General features: G+C 39.6%; 1 protein-coding gene across 4 annotated transcripts; it reads left to right on the top strand.

Annotated features, from left to right (window-relative positions):
- Nucleotides 1-943: 943 nt before the first annotated feature.
- Nucleotides 944-22,397, top strand: ssh1a (slingshot protein phosphatase 1a). 4 transcript variants are annotated; one of them, XM_008418671.2, is made up of 15 exons: nt 944-1,161; nt 3,434-3,471; nt 10,532-10,632; nt 11,899-11,963; nt 12,311-12,432; nt 13,284-13,352; nt 13,552-13,617; nt 13,856-14,050; nt 14,189-14,282; nt 15,280-15,408; nt 15,612-15,658; nt 15,774-15,920; nt 16,738-16,938; nt 17,066-17,753; nt 18,941-22,397. In XM_008418671.2, the coding sequence occupies exons 1-15, from the start codon at nt 1,081-1,083 to the stop codon at nt 19,976-19,978; spliced, it is 3,081 nt and encodes a 1,026-aa protein (XP_008416893.1). In that variant the 5' UTR covers nt 944-1,080; the 3' UTR covers nt 19,979-22,397. The 4 variants fall into 4 exon arrangements, with proteins under 4 accessions (XP_008416893.1, XP_017162313.1, XP_017162312.1 ...); XM_017306824.1 differs by lacking the exon at nt 944-1,161 and adding an exon at nt 8,133-8,280; XM_017306823.1 differs by lacking the exon at nt 944-1,161 and adding an exon at nt 7,672-8,280 and having other exon boundaries at nt 3,455-3,471.
- The last annotated feature ends 2,067 nt before the right edge of the window (nt 22,398-24,464 follow it).

Below are 24,464 nucleotides of genomic sequence, written 5' to 3'. Positions count from 1 at the left end.
TGTATTTAATTGTGTGACTGCCACTTTACAAATAAACTTTTTTTTTTTTTACTTCTATCTATTTACATTTCTGTAGCTGCACAAAATTTTGTGTAAATCAATTATAATGACACAAGTCACAAGCTTCCACGCTGGAAATAACCTGTTCCATAATTTCTAGCAAATTATATATTGACTGAACTTGCATATGGTGAAACATAATAGTCCCGTGTTAAGACCTATTCTGTTCTTTGAATTTATATAGCAGCAATAAAATGTCACAACAAAGGAATTTATTCAGTCATGTCTGTAGCAATGTTCTGTAAAATGATGCAATGCTGCACTTTGGGTAAACTTATCTCTACAATCAGAGTGTGATAAGATCAGTGTCAAGTTAGACTTTTATTGTGTCTCAGAAACCAAATAAATTGAAAGAATCCCAAACTGAGGTACCAAAGCTAATAGGAATTAGAAAAGAAAAGCTTGGACGTTAGGTAGAATTGTTGTAATATTTATGCAACCTAAATAAAAGTAACAAAAACTTGAAATAATGTACAGGTATTTATTTCAAAGTACTTCAATATTTTAGAGCATAAATGTTTTTTATTTAGAACTGTTATGTTTCTTTATTGTACTTGCTACTACTGTGCACTTTGACTTTTTTAATCTGTTGTAATAGTATCAGATTATTTTTATACTTGGATAAATTAGTTTAAAATAAATTTTTATATTAAAACAAGTCTTAAAAACTACAATATGTCTGACAGCAATAAGTTGCATACACAAGCAATACTTTTCACAGATATGTCGCTGTTATTTAGTAATGTCTGTCTTACTGTGTAATATTTACATTTTCTAGAGTCCCATAGTAATACATAAAGCCTTGAAGGCAGCTCTTCCTGCACACACACACACTGGGACTCAGTTTGTGTGTACATGCACGCACGCACGCTCACACACACACACACTGAGTCCCATCCTGCAAGATAACACCCCGGTCTGCCTCCCTCCTCCACACCTCGTTAGCCCCGGCAGCTAGCTGCAGCTCTCCAGGCCACAGCGGCCGCCCCGGTGTCGGTGCAGCATCCGCAGCCCCCAGCCATGGCGTTGGTAACACTGCAGCGGTCCCCGACTCCGAGCGCCGCGTCCACCGCCAGCACAGCGACCACGACTGCGGGGGAGGTCAGTTTCGGCCCTTACGAGGGGGGAAGCTAAAGCGATGCTCCGGTGTGGTGGTCTAGCCGGGAAGCAGTGAGGATGAGGGGGATGTTGCTGGAGGAAGGGCCGCTGATTGAAGCTAAATTAGCACCGTTAGTTATGTTATGCTAGGCTTTATCACGTTATGCTAAGCTGTTAGCTATCAAACGCGTTCCTTACTTTCACTTAAAAATTAACCTGCAGTGTGTAATAAGTCAGCATGTCATTATGCTGAATGACAAAAAGTGTTAAATTCGTCTGTTACAATGTTGATATGTGCTAATGTTGGCTGAATATAATCCTTAATACCTTATGAATGATGGAAGCAGCAGCTAACCCTAATGTTAGCTGTTTATGACGTGACTGACTCATTTAATAATCTGGTTTTGTTTGTATCTTATTCATTTAAAAAAAAAGGATAACAGAATGTTGTTTACAAAGAAGTACATCTGACAAATGGAGCATTTCCTTGTTAAAATTTGAATTATATTGTCTTGGCAGCTAATTTACAGGAAAGGTATTTTAATTTTAAATTAAAAACACGAAACATTGCTCTGGATACGCTTGTCGGTTGACAGTTTTATGAACTGTTGGTCATTTCCTCTGTGAGAAGTAGATTTCCGGACTGACACACGTTCTTTAAGAAAAAAAATCAGATTACTTCTAACTCATATTGATCTACAGTAGTCATAATTGTATTCCGAGTTTCTTGTTTACTGGTCAGTGGTCACTATGCTGAAAGTGTATTCCACTCATTTATTTATCAGTCACAAACAGGTTTCTTTACTATGTCCACGCACAGATAATAGTAGCCAGGTGAGGGCGCTATTTACTACTTACAAACACATGAGCTCACCTTGTTTTCCTCTGCATACAATCAGGAATGAATTTGCATTTATTTACAGCTGCTGAGATGAAGACCATATTTTTGTGTCTGAGATTTTCTTTGGGATAAATATTTATTGTCTCCCCGACGCCCAAAAAACGTTTTGCATATTACTGCTGCATGTTGAGGCTTTTACAGCACTTGATCTGTCTCAGCATAGTTGCTTTTTAAAAATAGACCCTGCCCTGTGCAGGATCAGTTTTGTGTTGTCTGTGTACCTTGTTACTGCTTTGAATGTTGTGCTCAGGTGCGACAGAAAATGCTGAGTGAAATCTGCCGCAGCCATGATGTCATCTGGTCACGAGGGGGTGGGAGGGCTGGAGGAGCAGCGCTGTGCAGGAGTGAAGGGAAAAAGAGCTTATGTAAACAGGCACATAGGGGGATGCCGCCATGAAGTGATGAGGCAGCTGAGACAATTTAACCTTAATGCACAGTAATGAAGACAAACGTAGTCATGCATTTTGTTTAGCGAATAACTAGATTTGCGCCCAGTAACGCTCATACATTTGTTACAAATACATATATACCGTTTCTCGCATTAAATAACTTTTTTTTTTTCAAATTAAGAGTACGTCCGTGTTAGATAGAAAGTTACAGTAAAATTCTGAAAGCGTCTTTGTCTTTTGCTATACTGTTAAATAATAAATAAATAAAAAAAACACAAAGCAAACATTTCCCATGTCTGTGCTTGAATTTGCTTGCGGTGTCATGTTTGAAAGCAGCAGTCAGTGTGTGACTCAGGTTCATCTTTTGGCCTAAAAGGACATTTCTCTCAATGCATTTGTGCAGTGTGATGAACACAGAACATTGTCACTAAATTCTGACTTATTGTTGGCCAAGTCTGTCAAATTTTGCAGAGAATATACCTAGAACATACAGGTTTGCTCCAGATCTATATATATATTTTTTTTTTATAAGATTTGTAGTTGCTGACGTTAAGAGATCCGGGTATATGCTATGAAAAGTTAAGACTTAGATTAAGGTTAAGATTCTCTGATTCAATGTGAAAAAATGTTTGAGTTTCCAGAAATTATCAGCCATAAACATAAACAGCATTGTTTTATATAATTTAAATTTTTTACAGTTTTACTTCTTAGTTTGATTTGCCAAATCATAATTAGATGATAACACTTTGACCATTTTACTTTTTCAGTCTTTTGATTAGAACATAGAGAATATATACACTCTCAATTTGCCATTTTACCAAACCACAGCCTCTTTTTAAATCTAAACAAAATCTTCAGCACTCAAACTCATAGGTGGTTGAAAAGCCCACCACTCCGGATGAAGCATCTTTCCAACAGCTTAAAGCGTGTTTCACGATCATAGTTAAACCAGTTTACTATCGCTCATTTCTTATCGTCTTTGCAGGATTTCGGGAGTGACGATGAACGGCGAATAAATCAGAGGTATGTTTATCTTAAAGTGCAGCTACGCTTCTCTGTTGCATAGCATTGAGCAAAAGTCTTTCACATTTATTAAGCAGGTGTTATTTACAGACTACCAGCATCTGTACTTGACTCATGCTGTGAAATCGTGAGTGGCGGCAGACTCTCTGGCATCGGCAAATAGGAGCAAGTGTCGTAAAACACCTGTTTGTCTGTCTGCTTGGCACGTTTTGTCTTTTTAATTGCCAACTGCAACATTTGTGTTACTTTCCCTGAAGGAATATATTGAATGGTCTGTCTGTTTGTTTGCTTTTTCACAGTTTTTTTTTTTTTCTTTAAACACACCATCTGTTTGTTACAGATTGACAACTAAGAAAGAATAAGTTTAGAATATTTTACGTTTTCTTTCATTGACTGAGTTGGGTGTTGCTGCAAACGTTGTTTGCTCCAAGCAATATTTAGTATTTACATTCAATGAGAAAAAATATGCAACATTAAAACATTTACAAAATGGCAAATCTGATATATGCATCCTTCACATTTACTTGCAGTTCTGATCAATACAGTCTTTGTTTTTTGCAGTTGTGTACTCTCACCATAATGCCAAAATTCATACATAGTAACACTGAGTTAAATTATTTAGGTTCTTCAACAACAAAAAAACTAATTAATAATTCAATTAATAGAACTAAAATTAAAAAAATAATATAAAGAAAACTCAGAATAGAAATAAATGTTGCTTTAGAGTTTTAATGCTAACTTTATAATCAATTCTTTGGTCCAAATTTGAATGTTGCATCATAGGCATGGGAAATTATTGTGTCAGACAAATTCAAATTAGAATTTGAACTTTTATCTTTATTGCTTTAAATCATAAATCTTGATTAAAAAATGTTAAGCCGCCCATTGCTAGCTCTGGCTTATGCTAACTTAGCAGTTGAAAGGCTTCTTTTATTTTAAAGGGAGGGTATTATGTAAAGTCATCTACCCGTCTACTGCCCAAACAGTGCAAACTCAGTTTTTGGGTTAATGGAAAAAGTCTAGCAGGTTTCTGACAAACCTGCATGTGTGTCGACCAAAATAATTGTACTTGGGTTTTTTTCACCATCAATCAGCTCTAGCAGATTTAATAAAGCCAGCCTCGCAACAAAACGCTGTAACAATTTATTAGCATGTAAATATTTGTTATAATTATGCAAAGCAAGTGCAGTCAAGCTCAGTTGGACACCATTGTTACCCAGACTCTGTGGAGCAAACCCAAGGATTTAATTTCAATTTAGAGCTTATCAGGACAAAAGCTTCTTTAATAGCATGTCAGCCAAAAAAACGTAGTTGTCAAGATAACAATGTGGGAGTTTATATGTCACTCACTTTGACAGGTCTTTTTCCCTTGCGAACAATGGCCTGTCCTTTTATGAGCCCTATAACTCTACACACATTCATTCCTGTAAACTTTGCCTCAGAAGAAATGTGAACTGAGGGAAACGACATCATACAAGCTGTTCTGTTTGTTTTCCGTTATGCAACAGCCTATGGAATGTCCTCAGGTAATGCATGATCTATGCATGGTGCGAGTCCCGACTTGCGTCTAGATTTCTGCCACTTTTTGAAGGCTCTGTGAGCCTCGTTGGGTAATAAAACTGGCAGTAAATTGATGTTTATAGTATAAATGCATTAAGTTGATGCGTATTTGATGGACGTATTTAGCAAGGTGTGCCCATCTGACACACAACTCGAGAAGTACCATCTGTTGATGGACAGCTGATGTTCTGCCAAATGGGGATGTTTGTTCTTGCTGGCTGACCTTAATGAAGAACAACCAAGATAGTTGATGAGGGCCAACATAAACTTTGTGCAGGTGTCTTTGGAAGTTAACCAAAGAATGATTTCATTCATCTGGCTTGTAAACTGAAAAAAACGGGCAAGGTACTTTAGTTCAAGGTTAAGGCCTGTCTTACTTTCAAGATTATTTGAAATATTGACAAAAATTTTATGAATCAGGCAACGATTGAATTTGGCTATTTTCCCTTGATCAGCTTTGATTGATGATTGTTAAGTCAAACACTGAAGTATAAAATTTTTTTCTGATTCAATAAATGCATCAAAACTAAGAACCTTCATTGTTTCCAGGTTGTGAACATATCAATTAACAGCAGGCAACTTAATGTGTTTTATTTTGAGTTTAGTGAAAAATGTTGAACCGCTATCTATTTGGTTCATAAAGAAAGATTATTTAATGCTACAGTCCCATGCAGGGATTGGACTTAGTCATTATTTTGCATCTTATAAGTTGGTCAAAAGTCTCGTGTCAGATCCCTCCTAAATTTAGAGTTTCGAGCCATGTTGTATTTCATAATAAATATTAACCCAATACAAAAACAGTCTGATTTTTATGTTTCTCTCCTATTAACTGTACTTTACTGAGCTTTTTTTTTTCTTTACAATAATTTGCAAAATATTTTTGTAGGACTATAATTGCATAATAATTTTCAAACAGAGATAATGAGAACACACAAGACATGCTTGCCTATGACTTTCCATGCTTCTATTTTTTTTTGTTGTGCTTTGTTTTTCAAAAAGGTTTTTCTGTTTTAGTGAAAATGAGACTAGAACAAAACTTGATTGCAAGTTTGGTTCAGTTGCATTTCTTTTTTCCCTACCTTGTTATACTTTCTGTAAACAAGTCAGATTATCAGGTATTTTCCCTTGTGGTGCTCAATTTCAATTTCTTCTTGCTTTTTCTCTGGAATTGTAATAGATGTTTTAAATTTAGGGATTCTGGATGAATTTGAAAATGACGACTATTGTAAAATTTTATGGAAATTATTCAGCTTAATGTTAGTTCAGACACTTTTTGTTTTGTGGAGCACATCAACTATTTTCAAGTCTGAGTTGAGCTACATGAGTTCATCATCTTGACTCTAACATCCTGTAAATTTGTGACTCGGTTCCAATTGGTCAATACTAACGGTGCACAAAGGTAAAAGAAATGTACAGAAACTGCAGCAGAAGTACCTCATATTGGTCACATTTTTTTTTTCTCCTGTATTTTTCCTCGGTACGTTCATGATGTAATTTTTCTTGCTCGGGCCCATCATCTGATACCTGAGGTGGTTGCTCACTTCTGCACCCCTCCCTTTATTTTCTGAGAAAAGTGTCAGTGAGAAAAATGCTGGTGTTATGCAACAGAGAGCCTCCAGAGGGGTTTATTTTTTTCTTTTTTCTCTCCCCTCATTGTGCTGCTGTGTGTGAAACATGACTAAACCAGCCTGGTAACAGCTTCTGAGTGGCCTCTTTAAAGAGTAACTCGGAGCAGCTGTCTCACACGTTCGCCCAGCAACTCAAGGTGGTGGCTTAGAGGACATCTGGTCCTGTTTTGCCCCGTCCAGATCCAACTGGATGCCTACAGAGCAACAAGCCCCGCTCTAACACAGAGCTATGTCATCATCTATACCAAATTCTTCTGAACCCTGGACCTTAGTTTTACGGGGAAGTTGCTTTGTCCTTCAGGAGGGAAATGAAAAGCTGCCCGAAGTTTCAAATGAACATTACTGAACCTCTGCGAATGTGTACAGTGCTCTGTAAGTCATTGACATGATGTTGCTCAGAAAAAAAGTTGAGTTGTAGCTCTGTCTTGTTATCAGGTTTCATTAAAGCATATTTGTTTGACTTTATTCATTCATAAATATAATTATTTATATAAATATTTATATTATTTATACAAATATTTATAAAAATATTATAACTTTTTACAATACTTTACACATCTAAAAATATTCTGCAGAGTTTGGGGACAAATAAAAGGTTTGTCCTTTTATTACATAAAAGGTATGTCCTCCTTAACCAGCTATAATCTCTAATAATCTCAGTCGGCATGTTTGATGGCATGTGAGTGAGTGACAACTAGCACCAGGCACTTGAAGGAAAGAGATAATCCTTCCCCCTATAAGCTCGTCTATAATGAGATTTGGGGGTTTTGGGACAATGCCAGTTCTTCTCAGTGCCTGCTCCACCTTTTGCTCGACTTCTGCTGAGACACTACCACAAAGTTTGTAGACCCCTGATGTGGTTTTCAGTATTAGATGTCCAATTTTTTATTATTTTTGGCAAAACCAAGAGGGTTTTTTGTTCTTGTAGTGAAAAAAGAGGCATAAATATTGGCTTTTGTGTAGTTTTTTTTTCACAACTGTTTTTGAAATTGACATTCTTCCCTTGTCTTAGGGGGAAGCCTTATCTTTACCTCGTTCAGATTTTGACCTGAAGTTTACGGAAACTTCGAAGGCGAGGTCCCACTGATGGGAAGAGGCATCCACCTCCTGAGCTATTCTTAGCTTTTAGATTCTTGCTCACGGACTTCTCTACGCTACAGAAAGATTGTGACAGAGACAAGACAGACTGAGGGACTTAAGGAGACGGGCCATGTGCGCCTGAGGCACCGGGTGGAGGCTGCAGTGCGTCCCTGCAGGCAAGCGGGCTGACTCACAAACAGAGACGCTCCGATGAAGGGGAGGAGGAAGAGGCGATCGGGGGGAGGGGCCTCTAAACAGACGGCGCTGCTTCGCTGAGCAGCCCAGATGAGTTCAGACTGTCAGGCAGTCTGTCACTCAAAACCGCTGGGACCAAACTGAAGCTGTAATTACTCCTCTTTTCTCCTCCTCAACTGTTTCTGGATGTGGATGCAGAGGCGTTAACTGGGCACCAGGCAAACCTAGGTGACACTCCGGGGAACAGGATGCATCTGGTCGTGGAGCCCTTTCAGGAGGCCGTGATGAAGATGCTACCTTATTTTGTGGAGAATGCTGTTTTGACCCAGAATGAGATAAACCGCATGTGAGTGTTGATGGGGTTTTTGGAGAAATGCAGATCGCCTTGTAAATTTACGAAATGTTCAACAGCTTCAGGAGAAGTTACCGTTTGATTATTACCCATGTTTTTAACTTTTTACCTGAAAGTTCTCACTCTTTAGCAGAAGTTGTAGGTGTGTTGGTGGTGAGCAGGCTTTCTGTTAAAGTCTGGACTTCCTTTGATAGTAGATGTATTTTTAGTCCCGGCATTTGTGGAGAAGCTGATAGCAGGGTGCTGCATGGGGAAAAGCAGAGCTTAGGCTGTTTGGTTGGGACATCTGTAGTTGGACAGCTTGTGATTTAAAACATAAAAACGGGTTTCACAATTTCACATGTCTAGAAAAGTGAACAATTATTAGCCCGAATTTGGACAGGATCTTGGTTTGACGAGGCGGCCGCCTCGGTTTTGTTCTTGCTTCAGCAACTAGACCCGCCATCATAAACATCAAACGTAGAACAAAGTAAGGCCATAAATGTACTAAAGTGACACAAAAGCTCTCGTTGAAAATTGTCCACCCTCGTGCCTTGTTACGGTTTTCTTCTCCTTTTTTTTTGCAGCTCTGGGGGTGGTGCACAAAATGAAACTCATTGTTCCCACATAATGTTCAGTTTGGTTCAGGCCTTTTAGCTGCATGTGGGGTTTGATTGTTGGACCAAAACGACAGGAAGATTAGTCAGATTTCTCTTGGAGATCTACAGAGCGATGCGTCGGAACTTTTTCAGAATGACTACTTAGTGAAAAGTCAAACTCGGTGCAGTCAGAACGTCAAACTAATTTAAATATTAGTCAAAGACAACACAAGTAAACACAAAACTCAGTTTTTAAATGAAGATGCTTATTATTAAGGGAGAAAAATCCAAACCTGCATGGCTCTTGTGTGAAAAAGTGATTGGCTCTTAAACGTAGTAACTGATTGCACCACCCTCACCATATTAAAGAATAGAAACAGACTTTATTGTTTCTTAGAGGGAACATTTAGGTGTAACATCAGCATCAGATATATAGATTTACACAACAAGTTCCAACAACATTAGTAGTAGTAATAATATACTGTTAAAGATTATTAAATACAAATACTGTGCAGTTATCAGGAATAAAAAATGGTCTTCTCTAATCCAAGGGAAGTGCAGCTGAGTCACATGACTTAAAAAAAAACCCAAAAAAACTAATTGTGCAGGTATATTAAACATTAGCAACAGCAGCTGCAATCAAGTATTTGTACGCAGTTGATAAGTAGCACTGCTAGAAGGCCCTGTGTTCAAATCCCTGGCTGGTATCTCTGCATGGAACAAACGACTGCTTGATTGCAATATTTGACACATTTTCAGTGTTGTGCATCAATTGTGTGCTCATAAATACAGATATGCTTAAACTGAAGGAGAGTGGTGGGGAAGTCATGACGATGAGATAGAAAGAGAAGTGAAGGAAACCAATCGCAATCATCCCTCCGGTATCATCATTTATGATGAAATGTTTTAGTTTTCCCTGAATGTTAATAAAAAGAGTCCGCTTTTTCCGTATGGGCTCTTTTAGCCTCCATCAGCACACAGTGATGTCATGGCAGCAGCATTTACAGACAGGTTTGTCTTCAGCACATGTAAGAATTTGTTTTGATTTTGTCACTCGTCGGTTTTGTACTTACCCGTTGATGACCTGGTTTGCCAGACTGCACACGTTGAATACGCGGAACATGAGTTCCACCCTGCTGTCAGGTAGATTTACTGATATGTTCACATTTCTCTCCATTAAATTCAAGTGATTGAACTCAGCCTGAGGAAAACATCTCATTGTTTTTTATTAGAGCTCCTCACATGCACTGGAGGCCTATTCAAAAAAGTGAAAAAGTTGGGTCAGTATTCAGGTCCTCGCTGCGTTAGACCCAGCGAGCAAAGACCTGACTAGTCAAATCAGAGTGAGAAGCCCATGCAGCAGAAAAAAGATAGATAAGCACTCAGTTCAAAGCATCAATCCTGAGGTCGGCCTCTAACGTGGCAGCTTGGCTTCTCCTCTCAGCTGTTGAGTGAATTGGCCAGAAGCAGACAGCCGTGATTTACGATTGTCTCGTTGGCTCCATCGAACTGAACAAAACAATCCTGTTAAAACTGAAAATGTTGCTTTCCCCCCCTGCCCCCCTCGTTGTTTCATTTATTTGCTCATTATGCACATTACCCTGAATCATGGAGTCTGACTTACAGTTTCCCTGTTTTTAAAATTTTTATTTATTTATTTTTGGCAGTTTGAGCGAGAGCTTCTTCATGGTGAAGGGCGCCGCTCTCTTCTTGCAGCAAGGAAGCAGTCAACAAGGCCAAAAAGCACATCCTCCTCACAAACATGCAGGTGAGAATGAAACATGTTTTCTGTGTTAATCGCTCAGCTTGATCCTCCGTCGTCCCGGTGAACGAGGAGTTCAGCTGTGGCGCTCCTAAGCGTTGCAGCAGATGTTTGTAGCGGGGGTGAGAAGGATGGCGGGTGCGTCGTTGATAAGCATGTTCCAGACCCGTAGCTTAGGCAGATTAGAGCTTAAATCCAGCGTATGGTAGCACAGATAGAGGAACCTCTGTGGATGATTTAAAGAGGGCCCGACCGTTTGCGGAGCCTCACGTGTTTTCTTCTCTTCTTATAAACTCAGTATTCATAACATTTATTCCAGCAGTGCCAGAGTAGCAATCCTAGTGTGTAATTTAGAGATTTGTTTTTCTTCTACTGTAACCCTGGAAGAGAAGTTACCTTTGTAAAAGAATAAACCTGTTGTGAAGTGGCTTATATGGCTTATTGCGTTGACCGAAGTCAGTCTGAATGGCCAGTATCCGTAAAGGTTTTCTTTTTGAAAGCCACAATCGCTCCTTTAAAGACACAAAGCCTACCTGCCAGCACGCATTCATGATGGGAATTCACCATGAGCCAACAGCACATCGGCTGCCAAGTCATTTGGCAAGCTGTGACTGCTCCTGGCAACTTTGACCGTATTTACTGGCCACTTTGTAAGGTAGCTCACATATCTGCCAGACGTACTGTGTCGTCAGGAACTTTTGCCAGGGGAAATAGCTGTGTCATTTCTCAGGAACTGTGGTATTTAACCCAGAAGCGGGAGACAGGGAGGTTGACCTATAGAGAGTTATTTAATGAGGGCTTTCTTGTTCTAAGACCTGCTACCTCACCATCTGCAACTTAAAGTTCGTCATTGAACATCTAAGCGACAGACCCTGCTAGTGCAAACATGTCACTCTGGTTCCTCGGGGTATTTATCCCAGCTGGGCACGACCTGGACACATTTGGCATTTTATGTGATAATGGAAAGAGACGCTGCGTGAATAAATATGGACGTCTCTCTTTAGCAAAAATGTAGCATTTTCAGAAATCTTTAAACATGTTCAGCATCGAGATTAAAAAATTTCAACTTGAACTTAATTGAGTGTTAAACACTATTAACACTGAACGTGTTAAAGAGTGTTTTTAAAAATCAGCAGGCCTTAGTTAATGCTTGGAAAACCTTTTTACTTTATAAGTTCATAATATCTACAGCGTACAATCAACTCCCATTGTTGCTTAATGATGTTAATTTATAATAACTGACTCCAAACGCTCTCCTTCCTTCCTGGACAGGTGAACTACCTCAGCACCTGCAGGTGATGATAAACATTCTCCGCTCAGAGGACAGAATCAAACTGGTGAGAGACATCAGAAACATAAAGCCTAATCAAGACAGCGACTATAAGATCATTTTAGCAAGCAGGTTGCAATTTATTGTGCACTCTGGTGCTTATTTGGTCTGTGTTATGAGGGTGTTGAAGAGTGTAAGGTGTCTTCGGTAAGAGAGATAAAATAAAAATTTTATATCCATCAATTATGCATTTTGACACGTTACTTTTTTTCACCTTTGATTTCTTATTTAAACCTTCTATCTTCTTTTCTACAGCAGTCATTGCAGTCACTGTGTTTTCTTTTTGCTGTGTTAATAAATTAAACAGGAAACTTGGGAGTAACCTACCTGTTGACCTGCCTGTTCCCTTTGCAGGCAGTGCGTCTGGAGAGCGCGTGGTCAGATCGGGTGCGGTACATGGTGGTGTTGTACACCAGCGGGCGACAGGACACGGAGGAGAACATCCTTCTGGGAATCGACTTCACCAACAAAGACTGGTACAAATGCGCTCGGTTTCTTGGGTTTTACGCAGTTCAGGCTCTGTTTTGCTCTGAGTTGTTTTCTTGGTGTCACTAACCAAAAGTGATTAGTTTTAAAAAGTTAGGAGAAGTATGTAAATCCATTTCATTATTGCTTTTGTCTAGATAAAGATTGGGCTGTTTAACAACAGCTTTAGTGACCTTTAGACCCTCTTAGATCAGAGTGATAATCTGGATTTGTGGTTTTTAACCTGGGTCGTGTTTAGATGCAAAACAAAGTATTTATATTCTTATTTTATGGATTTTCATACATAATAAACTGTGACTTTAATAATCTGTAATTAGTGTAGAGTTGTCAAGTAAAAAAAAAGTTAAGTGTCTATATTTTTAAAAAAATAAGATGATAAAAGAGTGATGAATCGGAACCTAAGAATAGCATTGAGTTGTTTTATGAAACATACAGATAGTGGTACACAAGTAGTAAGCTTTTTTTGTAATCGGAGAACCAGAACAAAACAGAAATTGAATCTGGAAAAGTTGAGAATTTTCAAATGGAAAATTTGCGCAAACCACTGACTGTTCAGTTGTAAATACTGAACTGCATGGAAATGTCATTCTGAGTCCATTTACAACTTTCAGATTCTGTTTTCATCTTTGTTTTTGTCCAACAGGTTATGTTCACTGAACAAATGGATAATATAGGGGCTAGAAATGTATAACCATTTTATTCTCAGTTTGGAGATTCTTGTTTTAGTCATTTAGACTAATGTTTGCAAAAAGAAAATCTTAAACATATAGTTTATTTATTTAATTCTTAGACTCTTATGTCAGTATTTCTAAAATGAGTTTTTTTTGTGTGTTTATGTCAGTAAAAGCTGTTCTATCGGCATGGTGCTACCTCTTTGGAGCGATACAAAGATTCATCTGGATGGAGACGGGTGAGCTATTTAAATCTCCCTGTCAGAAAGAACAGGGGACACAACTACAGCATTGGTTGTTTTTTTTATTTTTAATTTTTTTCAGATTTTTACCAAATCCTGCACCAATTCTCTGACACCTCAGATGAATTTGATTCACACAAAGCAGCAACTCTCTCCACACTCAGTCAGTCTCCCATCTGTTTTGTCTGCTCCTCAGGGGCTTCACTGTGAACACAGCAGGTCGGACTCATGTTTTCAAGCCCGTGTCGGTGCAGGCTATGTGGTGAGTAATGGTTAACCTGTTGAGTCACCGTGGTTGTCTGCTGACAGTTTACCTGTAATGGAATAGCACAGTAATTCCCCTGACACCCAGTCAGATGGGCTGCAGTGATGCATGGGAAATAAGTGTGCCACCTGCTGGCGGGAGAACGTACCTGCGTCCGTTTTGTCAACTTCTGAACACTTCAGTGCTTTTGTTTATTCTAAAAAAAGAATCTTCATTTGTGTGATCAATGATTTAGGTCGGCGTTGCAGGTGCTGCACAAGGCCTGTGAGGTGTCACGCAGGTTTAACTACTTCCCTGGAGGCATGGCCCTCACCTGGATGGGATACTATGAGAGCTGCATCGCTTCTGAGCAGAGCTGCATCAACGAGTGGAACGCCATGAAGGACTTAGAAACCACGCGGCCAGACTCACCCATCATGTTTGTCGACAAGTGAGGAAACTATTTACCTTAGCAGCACCTCTCTTAGTGAATACTTCAACAATTTAATTGGAATGTGCTCTGATTTGATGGGTAGCAAATTTTCTGTGCGTTGCGGTTCAGATTGTTATGATGCCGTTTTATTTCTAGGCCTTCAGAGAGGGAAAGGACGGAGTGCCTTATTAAATCCAAACTAAGAAGCATCATGACCTCCCAGGACCTTGAGAACGTCACTTGCAAACAGGTAAGAGCGTAAATGTTAGGAGGGGAATAAAAAAAATCTCATTCCAAGGAATCTCTCATTTACACCCCGAATGACTTAAGATGCTGAATTTTGCATCCTTTCTGTAGCTTCCAGTTTCAAAGTTCTGATGAGATGCGTCAAAATTTAATTACTTAATTATCCTGTATACAGATGATTTAAAATGCTGCAGTTTGAGTCTCTGACTTCTTAAACGTCTTTAAAAACCAGGTGATTGTTTTGACCTGTAGACTTAACGCTGTCCCTGTGCTTATCTATTATTCAAAATCAATCAGGTTTTGATATTTATAACCTTTACAGTATTTGTGGAAAATTTGACTGCTACTTTTTCTTTTAGTTGATATAGGATCATTGTTGAAACAGCTGTGCATAAAGAAGTCAAACCTGCACATAGTCAACCTCTGAATATTCTGCTCAGTATAAATGTAGAAGGAAACATTACTGAATATTTAAAGACTTGAGCTTCTCACTTAGTTTAAGCTTTATTGACTCCATATCGCAGTTGCTAAATTTGGAGCCAATCTGAGGTTCTGTTTTTGATTTGTTTCTTTTAGTTTAGATCATTATTGTACATGCATCATTTCTGGGTTTTAGTTTTCTGACTAAAATAGATTAGCTTCCTTGCTGATCCACAGTTTTTCTTACTATATCCTAGAGAGCAATATTTTCACCCCTGTACTTAAACGGAGAATATATTTTTTATTAAATAAAACTTAAATAAACAATCTTATTGTGTGATCTGCTTAGTTGCTTCTGAATTGAAGGTTTTGTTTAGCCTTTTTTTGTTTGAAGTTTGGCTGATTTATCTGAAAGTTTTATTCTCTCAGATTGTGACACATTACACATCTGTCATGCTTTGGAGGCAGATGAAATTAAAACCTTGAAGATTCCTCAGCACTGTAGGCAGAATTTATGCGTTTTATGTCATAAAACCATTGAGACGGAAACAAAGGCATTAAGTTTTTCTTTTTTCTTTCAGATCCGAACTGAGCTGGAGCAGCACATGAACTGCAACTTGAAAGAATACAAGGAGTTCATTGACAATGAGATGCTGCTGATCCTCGGCCAGATGGACAAAGCCACTCTCATTTTTGACCACGTGTACTTGGTGAGCGCCGTTAAACTCTCCTCGACTGTCACAAAAAATGTCTGCTGGACTTGATGCAAATGTTCAATTTCCTTTATGGTTAAGAAACAGATTTCTGTTTAAATAATCTTCTTGGTGAAACAAATGTCGTGAAGAACAAAACAACCTTAAACGGAGTTAAAACACACTCAGACTAAACTGAGCTTTCTCTCATTTGTTTTTAGGGATCTGAATGGAATGCGTCTAATTTGGAGGAGCTGCAGGAGACGGGGTGATTTGTTTTAGATTATCCGAGAACTAAGATAACCACACGCAACACATATTTTTATTACGATCTAAGCGAGAAGGAATGCTGGTGATAAGTTAGCGCTGTGTTTCTTCTCCAGGGTGGGCTACATCCTCAACGTTACCAGGGAGATCGACAACTTCTTCCCAGGGACGTTCTGTTATCACAACATCCGCGTTTACGACGAAGACGCCACGGATCTCCTCGCTCACTGGAACGACACGTATAACTTCATCATGAAAGCAAAGTGAGTCACAGAATTTTATATATAATATTTGATAACTCCACCACCCAAAAACCTCAGTTTTTGGGTGGTGGAATCTAACGACGAAGCTCTCCATTTAGAGATTAAAGTGTATATTTTATTTTAAACAGATCAAGATAAATTCTCAAATTACTCAACTTATAGCTTTAAAACTTACCGGCAAAAGAAACCAGAACACAGGAGAAAAAAAGGAACTAAAGTTCAGATCCTGCTGCCTGTAGTGGGAGCTGAACGTTTTTTATAGGTGCGTTCAGGGACATCAAAATTACCCCAAAGTGAGGCAGACATTTTTTATTTTCAAATACCAGCGCAGTCTTATTTTATAAATTCTTAAATGATAACCTTGACCTTTTTTCAGGTGGTTTCTTATTGTTATGTAAGATATCCAAGTATTGGGTATACTTGATTACCCTTAATATAAATAACCAAACCAAGTAATTCTTTACTAGCCATTATTTGATGTTATAAAACATAGTAAAATGGAACTATGTTCACAATTTAATTTGAAAATTACTTGTTCACTGCTGTAGAAAGTAAAAAAAAGAAAAAATGATTGAAGCGTACTAAAAAAACATACTGACCATCAAAATCAGAAATCAGAGGACAGAGCTGTTTTCCATGAGTGCCTCTAAATCCTGGGAAGTTTTTTTTCATTATCCATTATCATCTGTTTTCCTACTTTTTAAAGTCAGTTTAAAAGACAAATGTGATTGCCAAAAAATGGGCCAGTTTCCTCTTGTTTTAAGAGGTGGCATGCATACACATATCACACGGATGTACGTGTAATTCTCACCCTCAGAAAGAACGACTCCAAGTGTCTCGTCCACTGTAAGATGGGCGTCAGTCGCTCTGCCTCCACCGTCATTGCTTACGCCATGAAGGAGTACGGCTGGTCTCTGGAGAAAGCGTACAACTTTGTGAAGCAGAAGAGGAACATCACACGACCCAACGCAGGTTTCATGAGGCAGCTGGCAGAGTATGAGGGCATTTTAGATGCCAGGTACGCTCATTCACTCCGTACACGTCTGAAGCGTTGCCAACTATCTGTGCTTTTGAAATAAACTTTTTTATTTTTGTTATGTGTCCTCCTCTTGTGCTCGGTGGGATTTTCTACCCCCCCCCCCAAGCAAACAGCGGCACAACAAGCTGTGGCACCCGGACGCAGACTGCGAGATGGCCGAGGGCCATCAGTTCTGTGGTGGAGAGGACGGAGGGGATCCCACTGCAGACCCAGGGATGTCTCCCTGCTGTGAGGAGGGATCCTCCAACAAAGGCGCCGCCTGCTCATCACCACGCAGGACTGTCGCTCTCGACATCGACCCCGCCTACAACAACTACTACTTCCGCCGGCTCTCCGACTCGGCCCTCGACAGCGAGCCGTCGACACCTGTGCGTGGCCCTCCTCTTCTCGGCATGGAGAAAGTCTTCATAGAAATCGAGGACGTGGAGAGAGACGCCCTGCTGGACGACGAGGCTTTTCACGGGCGGGAAGGCCTGCCGCTCCCTCACTTTGGACCCACAGCAGAGGGCACCGCCGCCCAGACCTGCAGCCGGGGGCCTGAACCCCTGGAGGAGCTGCGGCTGAGGCTGGAGTTCAGCACAGTGGAGGAGGAGAACGAGGAGGACGTCCAAAAGGAGGAGGCAGAGATGGAGGTGTTGATGCAGCCAGATGACAGAGGGGGAGGCGAGGGATACGCTGGCGAGACTCAGGATGTGGAGGTCGAGGGCGATGCGGAGGGGATCGGGATGGATCTGGCATCCCTTAATGACAATTCAAACAACAACAATCATTTGAGCCTTCTACAAAACCACAAGGTAAGTTTGAGGAATATTTTAATGACGACTGTGGTTAGCCTAAAATCACGTTTATCACAAAATTTGAATATTAAATAAACCGAATACAGAAATATGCTGTTCGCAGAGTGCCAAAACCAAAAGAACAGAACACATACAAAAGAGTCATTATAGACAAATTCCTATTACATCTGCACTGTATTAATAAATATTACAATGATGACAATATTGGTAAATATTGCGAAGACGATATCAGTTGCAGTATATGCTTATTTTCTTCTTTCTCATTTGTGCTTCCATCACTCTGCAGTCTTTAGCATTTTTGGCAAAGTCGTTTGCGTCTGGTTTGAGCGTCTCATGTTGTGAGACTCTGTCCAACTTAATATTACTTTAGTGGGTGAAATGCAACTTCATATGAATAAATTAGCCAACAGTCATTGCACTCCAGACTGTCCTTTGTGATACGAATATTGCTCATACTGATATTGCGATGAAAATGTAGTTGCGATATTTTATGCATCCTTAGTTCCTACATAGTTTTTAGAAGTCTGGAAAACTAAGGGGTTTTATTTTACCTTTTTTTTTTTATTTGACCAAGAATGGAAAACAGAAATTTAAATATGGAAAATTATTTATAGTTCTCATCAATTATCTAAATGACTTAAATGAAATAATGCTTCATGAATTAAATTTGCTTCACATTTCTTTATATTTAAATTTAAATATAATTTTCTATCTTTTTATCACGTTACACTGTGATTTTGATATCGTTCCCATTAGTATTTTGGTTTTTGATTTTAACTGATTCACTCACTATGTGTTTCTTTTTGCAAATAAAATAATGGTACCAAAGTTTGTATAGCAAAAATCGCCCCTTAATGAATCAACTTTTATTGTGGAATACCACAATCGCTATGGGTAAATATAAAATGTATAATTTTTGAACCAGAGCTGGTTTTGGCCAGATATCAAAAGCATTGATGTAGCGTTGGAAAGTAATTGTTTTTAAAATTAAAATTGCGCTGGAACCTCATAATGGTAATATTTTGCTGTAACATAATAATCAATATTTCCAGACCAGGAATTAACAACTATATTGCATCACTCTGTTTGTAATGAATCCATATAAATTATAAATCAGAATTTATTCAGCGGTTTCTGTCTGACTAGTGTTTTCATCAGACGTGTTTTATCTTGTCTTTATTTAGGACACTTCTTCCTCCTTCCTTCTTCAGAGAGATGCTTCTCTGGTGTCTGGGTCTCATCAGAAAGAGCGTTCTTCTTCTCCGTCTTCTGAGCTTCGCCTTAACACCCGCCCTCCTTCTGAAGTCCAAAGTGCTTCATTGCGTCATTCTCAAACGTCTACTGAAGGCCTTTCGTCTTCAGAGGGGCTTCTGAGCCCCTGTGGTCCTCTGTGTGACTGTGCCAACTGTGCAGCCTCTGCCACTGCTCTGCCGTCCTCAGAGGCACAGCGGTCAGCGGAGGCCGAGGACAGCAGCCATTTGCTTCAAGACAGCCCATCTGAGTCTGCCTCGGATGTTCTCCCTGAACTGATGAGAGCCGATTTTGAGGGAGAGACGCCCGCAGTGGCTTATTACCTTGGCCAACAGCAGGAGAGCCTCTTGCAGCTGCGTCGGTCTGGCCTGGTCCGGCGTCAGGCAGAGAGGCTTGAGAGGCTTTCAGGAATGTCCCTGCAGGAATGCCAGAAGTCTAAGAGGTGTGCGTCTCACAACGAGGAAAAGGAGGAGTTCTCCAGTTTTACCGGGGATTTCGCTAAAACTTCAACCCCGTGCCAAGTGCGGCTAGAGCCACTGGTAGTGCCACTGACCAACGAGGCCTTGTTGGGGGTGGTGGGTTCAGGGCTCCTCACGCCCACCTCCTCCCCTCACGGCTCCACGCTGACACGGAGCTCCAGCAGCGACAGTCTGCGCAGCGTGCGGGGGAAACCCGGCCTCGTACGTCAGAGGGCGCAGGAGATCGAGACGCGCTTGCGGCTGGCAGGCCTGACCGTGCCCTCCAGGCTGAAGCGCTCCAACTCGCTGGCCAAGTTGGGAAGCCTCAACCTCTCCTCCGATGACCTGTGTTCGGCCTGTTCTTCAGACGCAGGGACGCTGCTGCTCCTCTCGCTGTCCCCTGAGCCGGACCAGGGTTTGGAGTGGGACTCTCCAAATGCCTCGTCGTTGTCCAGACCCGGCAAGAACCTGCTCACTCCAGAAAGAGCACTTCCAGGTGAGCCCAGGAGCTGACAAATCAAGTGGGACTCATACATTTGTGAGCTCCACTCACCTTCCCTCCTGTCGCGCCGTGTGGTTGTGGAGGGCTGCACCCATTCCGGAGAGAAGCGAGTCGAAACTGAGCAAACGCAAACACAATGCCAACTCTTACACAAGGAGGCCACAATGTTTCTCAAACTGCTGTTCATAGCGATCAAAGTCATACTGCTGTATCTGACAAACCTGTTAAGCCATCAGATCACCTCTAACTCTGAATCACAGACAAACAAGTGCCTTACCCAAGAGACCAGAGGCACAGATCTGTGTGACAGATTGCATGCTGAGACGGTACGAGGCGCTCTGCGACCTTTAACCTGGTTTCCAGCGGCTCCTACTTTACCTTTACCTGTCAGGTACAAAGTTATAGCCTGCATTGATGAACTTGAATTCCTCAACGAGCTTCCCAGAAACTGAGAGTTTGGTTTGGTGAAAGCAGAGTTGTTTTGACAACAATTTTTTTATTTAATTTTTTTTAAAGGTTACCTCATGTTGCATTCAGTGAGTTCCTGTCCAGAATATTTCAGGATTTTTGAAGTGAGATTCTGCAGTAAGGTTAAAAGCAGTTAATATTTAACTTCTAGTAGAAATGTTAACCCTGTCGGAGTCTTGGTTTAATACGCTGCACTGTTACGGCAAGTATTACTCATACTCCTGGCATTTAGGCAAAAATTACTTGACAGGAAATTAGACATTTTTAAAAGAATAGTAAAACAATTCTATCTATTTTTATGTTACGATGGATTTATGCCATTCTCGATTATCTGTTGAAATTTTAGTAGGCCTAAAGCATTCAAATCCTTATAATAATTGCTGACCAGCTTTTTGCATGTTTCTGGGCATTTTTTAAAGGTTTTAATTTTTCCAAGTTTTCAGTACTTGGTTTTAAATTTAATTTTGTCATGTCTAGTAATCACGTTTAAATCATTATGGTCATAAAACATTTTAAATTTAAACTTACAGAAACCTTGTGTCTTTCATGTTGGGGGTTATTTAGCCTGAAACGATTATTAGCAGGAAATTGAGATAGGAGGCGGTGTGCCACAATGAGCTTCCCCATGAAACAAGTGCTAAGAACGCAACATGTAATGCATTTTTATTCAGAGACAGCAGAAGCAGAGTAACAACCAAAATATATATAACATGCAGTTTTGGCAATCAGACAGTTATCCTGACTGGAAACCTTTAAATGCTCTGTTCTCAGTAGTTGTTTTGCACAGGAAGATCATTAGCGGCGCGCATCTTCTTACCTCTGTTTACTGCGATTTGAACATGGCTTCTGTGTTAATAACCACCCGATGCAAACAAGAAAACAGTTTAAAGTTTTATCAGTTTTATAAACTGCTTTGATGTTCTTGAGACCAGAATTGTTTTAAGAGAATAAAATATTGTTGGTTTGGTCTGTGAAACCGTCTAAACTGGATTTATATTAAATGAACAGAACCTCACTTCAAAAATCCTGAACTAGTCCTTTAATTGGACTTCTTTCACTAATGCTTGGTTAGAGTGAGGACATTGTTTTTTTGTTGTTGTTTTTTTAAAACTAATGTGTAATGTATTAATTACACTTGCGTATGAGTGAGCGAATGGGAGTGGGAAGAGAAACAACCGTTGCCAGAGGCATACTTGCTGTTTTCAACAAACAGAACAGAATCTTTTCTGAGTTTGTTGTTCCTTTTGCACTGCTTTTTGTTACTGAGTCGATTCTGGCGAGCTATCTTCCAAAATAACATTGGAGTAATGTTGTTAACCTCATCATTTCCTACATTGTATAATATTTTGGGGGGAGCGTAGTGACGAGAAGTCACGCAGCATGGCTTGAGATCAAAATGAAAATGGCTAGTGTGAGAGTTAGATCTCACATTTGTGTGGACATTTCTGACATTTAAAAATAAAAAATAAAAAAACACAGTGTAAACACTACCTGTAAGCATTCTCTGGCTTAAATTCAGTTAAAAGTGCTGCCAATGTCTTTAAGCTCATTTGTGCTTTTCGAAGTGTGGGAGACCAAAGTTATTTTTTGCCATCTTAACAAATTGAAAGCTGTACGAAACATGTGAATCCTAATGTCAATCGCGTACATATTTAAATGCTGTCACCTCTTTTTTTGCACCTTTTGGAGTAGTCAAAGAGAATCTGAGGAGTCACGGGGCTCATAGCTGTTAGGCTTTTATGCTCATATCATCAGTGAGTTTTAAAGCTTTTGTGACGACGTTCACACTAGGTTACTTCACAGTTTTGTAACCGTTTTCCTTTTTTATATTTTAATTATGCAGTAATTTTTGTACTGTGCATTGCTGTAGTTTGAATGCATATTGCACTTTTTATGTTGGTAAGAAAATAATGTACTGTATGTGCTAATTATGAAAATAAAATCCTCTTTTACATAATTTAACCCCGAATCTTGTTTTATTTTTGTTTTCTTCACACACAAATCTGAAGCTACTGTGCAGCTGCCATAGATTTTAATGGAGTTTCGAGTGAGAGTGCCACAGGTCTTTCTACTGTTTGAGATGCTGAGGGATCCTTGTATTCCTGAGGTTTAGACATTTAACGGTTTTAACTGGTTGATTTTATTTTGAATGTGGTTTTCATTGTTTGAACACTTTTTATTTATTTCATTTTGCATGTCCTTTTTTTGTAATATTGGGTAACTGGCATGTCGCAGCCATCATTCATACAATAGCCTTGTCGCCACGAGTTGGTCATAGTCGGGACGCAGTTTTAAGGATGAATTGCAATGTCAGTTTTCTGCCATATTATTTTATGACCTAAGCCTGTTTTAAACTTTTCCACAGCTTCCTCCCTGAGCTGCCTGCTGTGCTGCTCTGCCTTTACGAAGCTCTGCCTAATAAATCTCTGAGACCCTATCAAATCACACGCAGATGGGCTCCATTTACTAATTATTCATTAATTAGTAAACAAAGCAAACCAATTGTTTGCTTCATTTTTCAGTGTCAGAGTACAGAGGGCTAAACACAAATGCACACCACACTTTTCAGATTTTTATTTGTAAAAAAGAAACTCATCTCTCATTTTACCATTGCGCACTGTGGTTGTGTTGGGCTTAATAAGTAACATCCCAACAAAGTACTGCGAAATCTGTGGTCATGATGTAAAAAAGGGTTAAAAAGGAAAAAAGTATGGGCCCCATACTGTAGCGTGAGGACCCTGAATTACATCATGGTGCCCTCATCTGTGTGTTTTGGCAGGGGGACCATTTTCTAACAGCCAGGTTACATAACATTTGGCTTTCCATTACTCTTTGCATGACATCAGTGAATTACTGAAGTTAAATGTGTCCTGGGTCTAAATGGCTGCAGTTCTGGATGCAACAGGGGACCGAAGAGGCAGAGATGTTGTTTAGTGCCGTTTGTTATGGAGTGCTGTGAACACCGGCATAAATCCTTCCCAAGACTGCATTTTAAATGGATGTCTGGAAATGCTGTGTGTACGTTGAAAAACATGCTGTAACCATCTAAGTTATTAACTGCAGGAGTATATTTAGCCTGCTTTTAATCAATAATCTTAAAATAACCCGGTTGCTTTAGTTAGCTTTACTCTAAATGAGGTGACCTCTCCAACTTTACAAGCGCAGAAACATTGGCTGGTGAAAACACTAATCACTCTGTCTAGGAACAAACAGTAGCCTTCAGCTTGGAGTCAATGGGTGTGGTCCAGCCCCTCTTCTCCTTCTGCCGGTGAATTCTTGGCCGTTGTGCTTGCACTTTTGTTTTATTATCCGACTCTGCATCCTGTTTTGGTCATTACTATAGAGACAGCAAGAAACAATAGGAACCCCCTGAGCTGTTTTTCAGATGATGTTCCGCCCAGGCTGCCTGCTAATGATTACAGAGACCCTAAAGGTGATAACATTTTACATAGTACCACATCTGACTGCCCAAGACGCCGTCAATTATGGCAACGCCTAATGTTACCCTCGAAATTAGGAATACGTTTCAAGAACTTCTCTATAAACACTGAAGGTGGAAGATATTTTCAACAAAAGACAAAATGAAATTTAAAAATGAAATGCATGACTCATCTGAAGCAAAAATGTGAAAATAAAGCTAATTTCCAACAGCGATGAGGTTGATATGCAAAATCACAATATTATTTCACACACCACAATCATTATTTCCTCTGGGTTGTGTTCACCTGTGAACCATGGAACTTATTTTTTTCATTTTCAATTTACTCCTTGACTTGAACTTTGAAAACAAACAATGCTTTCCAAAAGTATTCATACCTTTTAAACTTTTTGTCAAATTACAACCTTACATTCAATGTGCTCTTATCAGGATTTTATGAGAAAGACCAACACAACTTGAAGTAGAAGGAAGATGATGCTTTACAGGTTTTCAGCATTTATTATCAATAAAAAGTTAAGATATGTGGCATTTCCAACCCTTTTACTCTAATACTTCTATATTAATGCTAATAAATAAACACATGTAGAGAA

The sequence above is a fragment of the Poecilia reticulata genome, linkage group LG9 (assembly GCF_000633615.1).
Source record: "Poecilia reticulata strain Guanapo linkage group LG9, Guppy_female_1.0+MT, whole genome shotgun sequence".
Taxonomy (NCBI): Eukaryota; Metazoa; Chordata; class Actinopteri; order Cyprinodontiformes; family Poeciliidae; genus Poecilia; species Poecilia reticulata.
The sequence above is the reverse complement of the archived record's forward strand: the minus strand, read 5'-3'. Positions and strand labels throughout refer to the sequence as shown.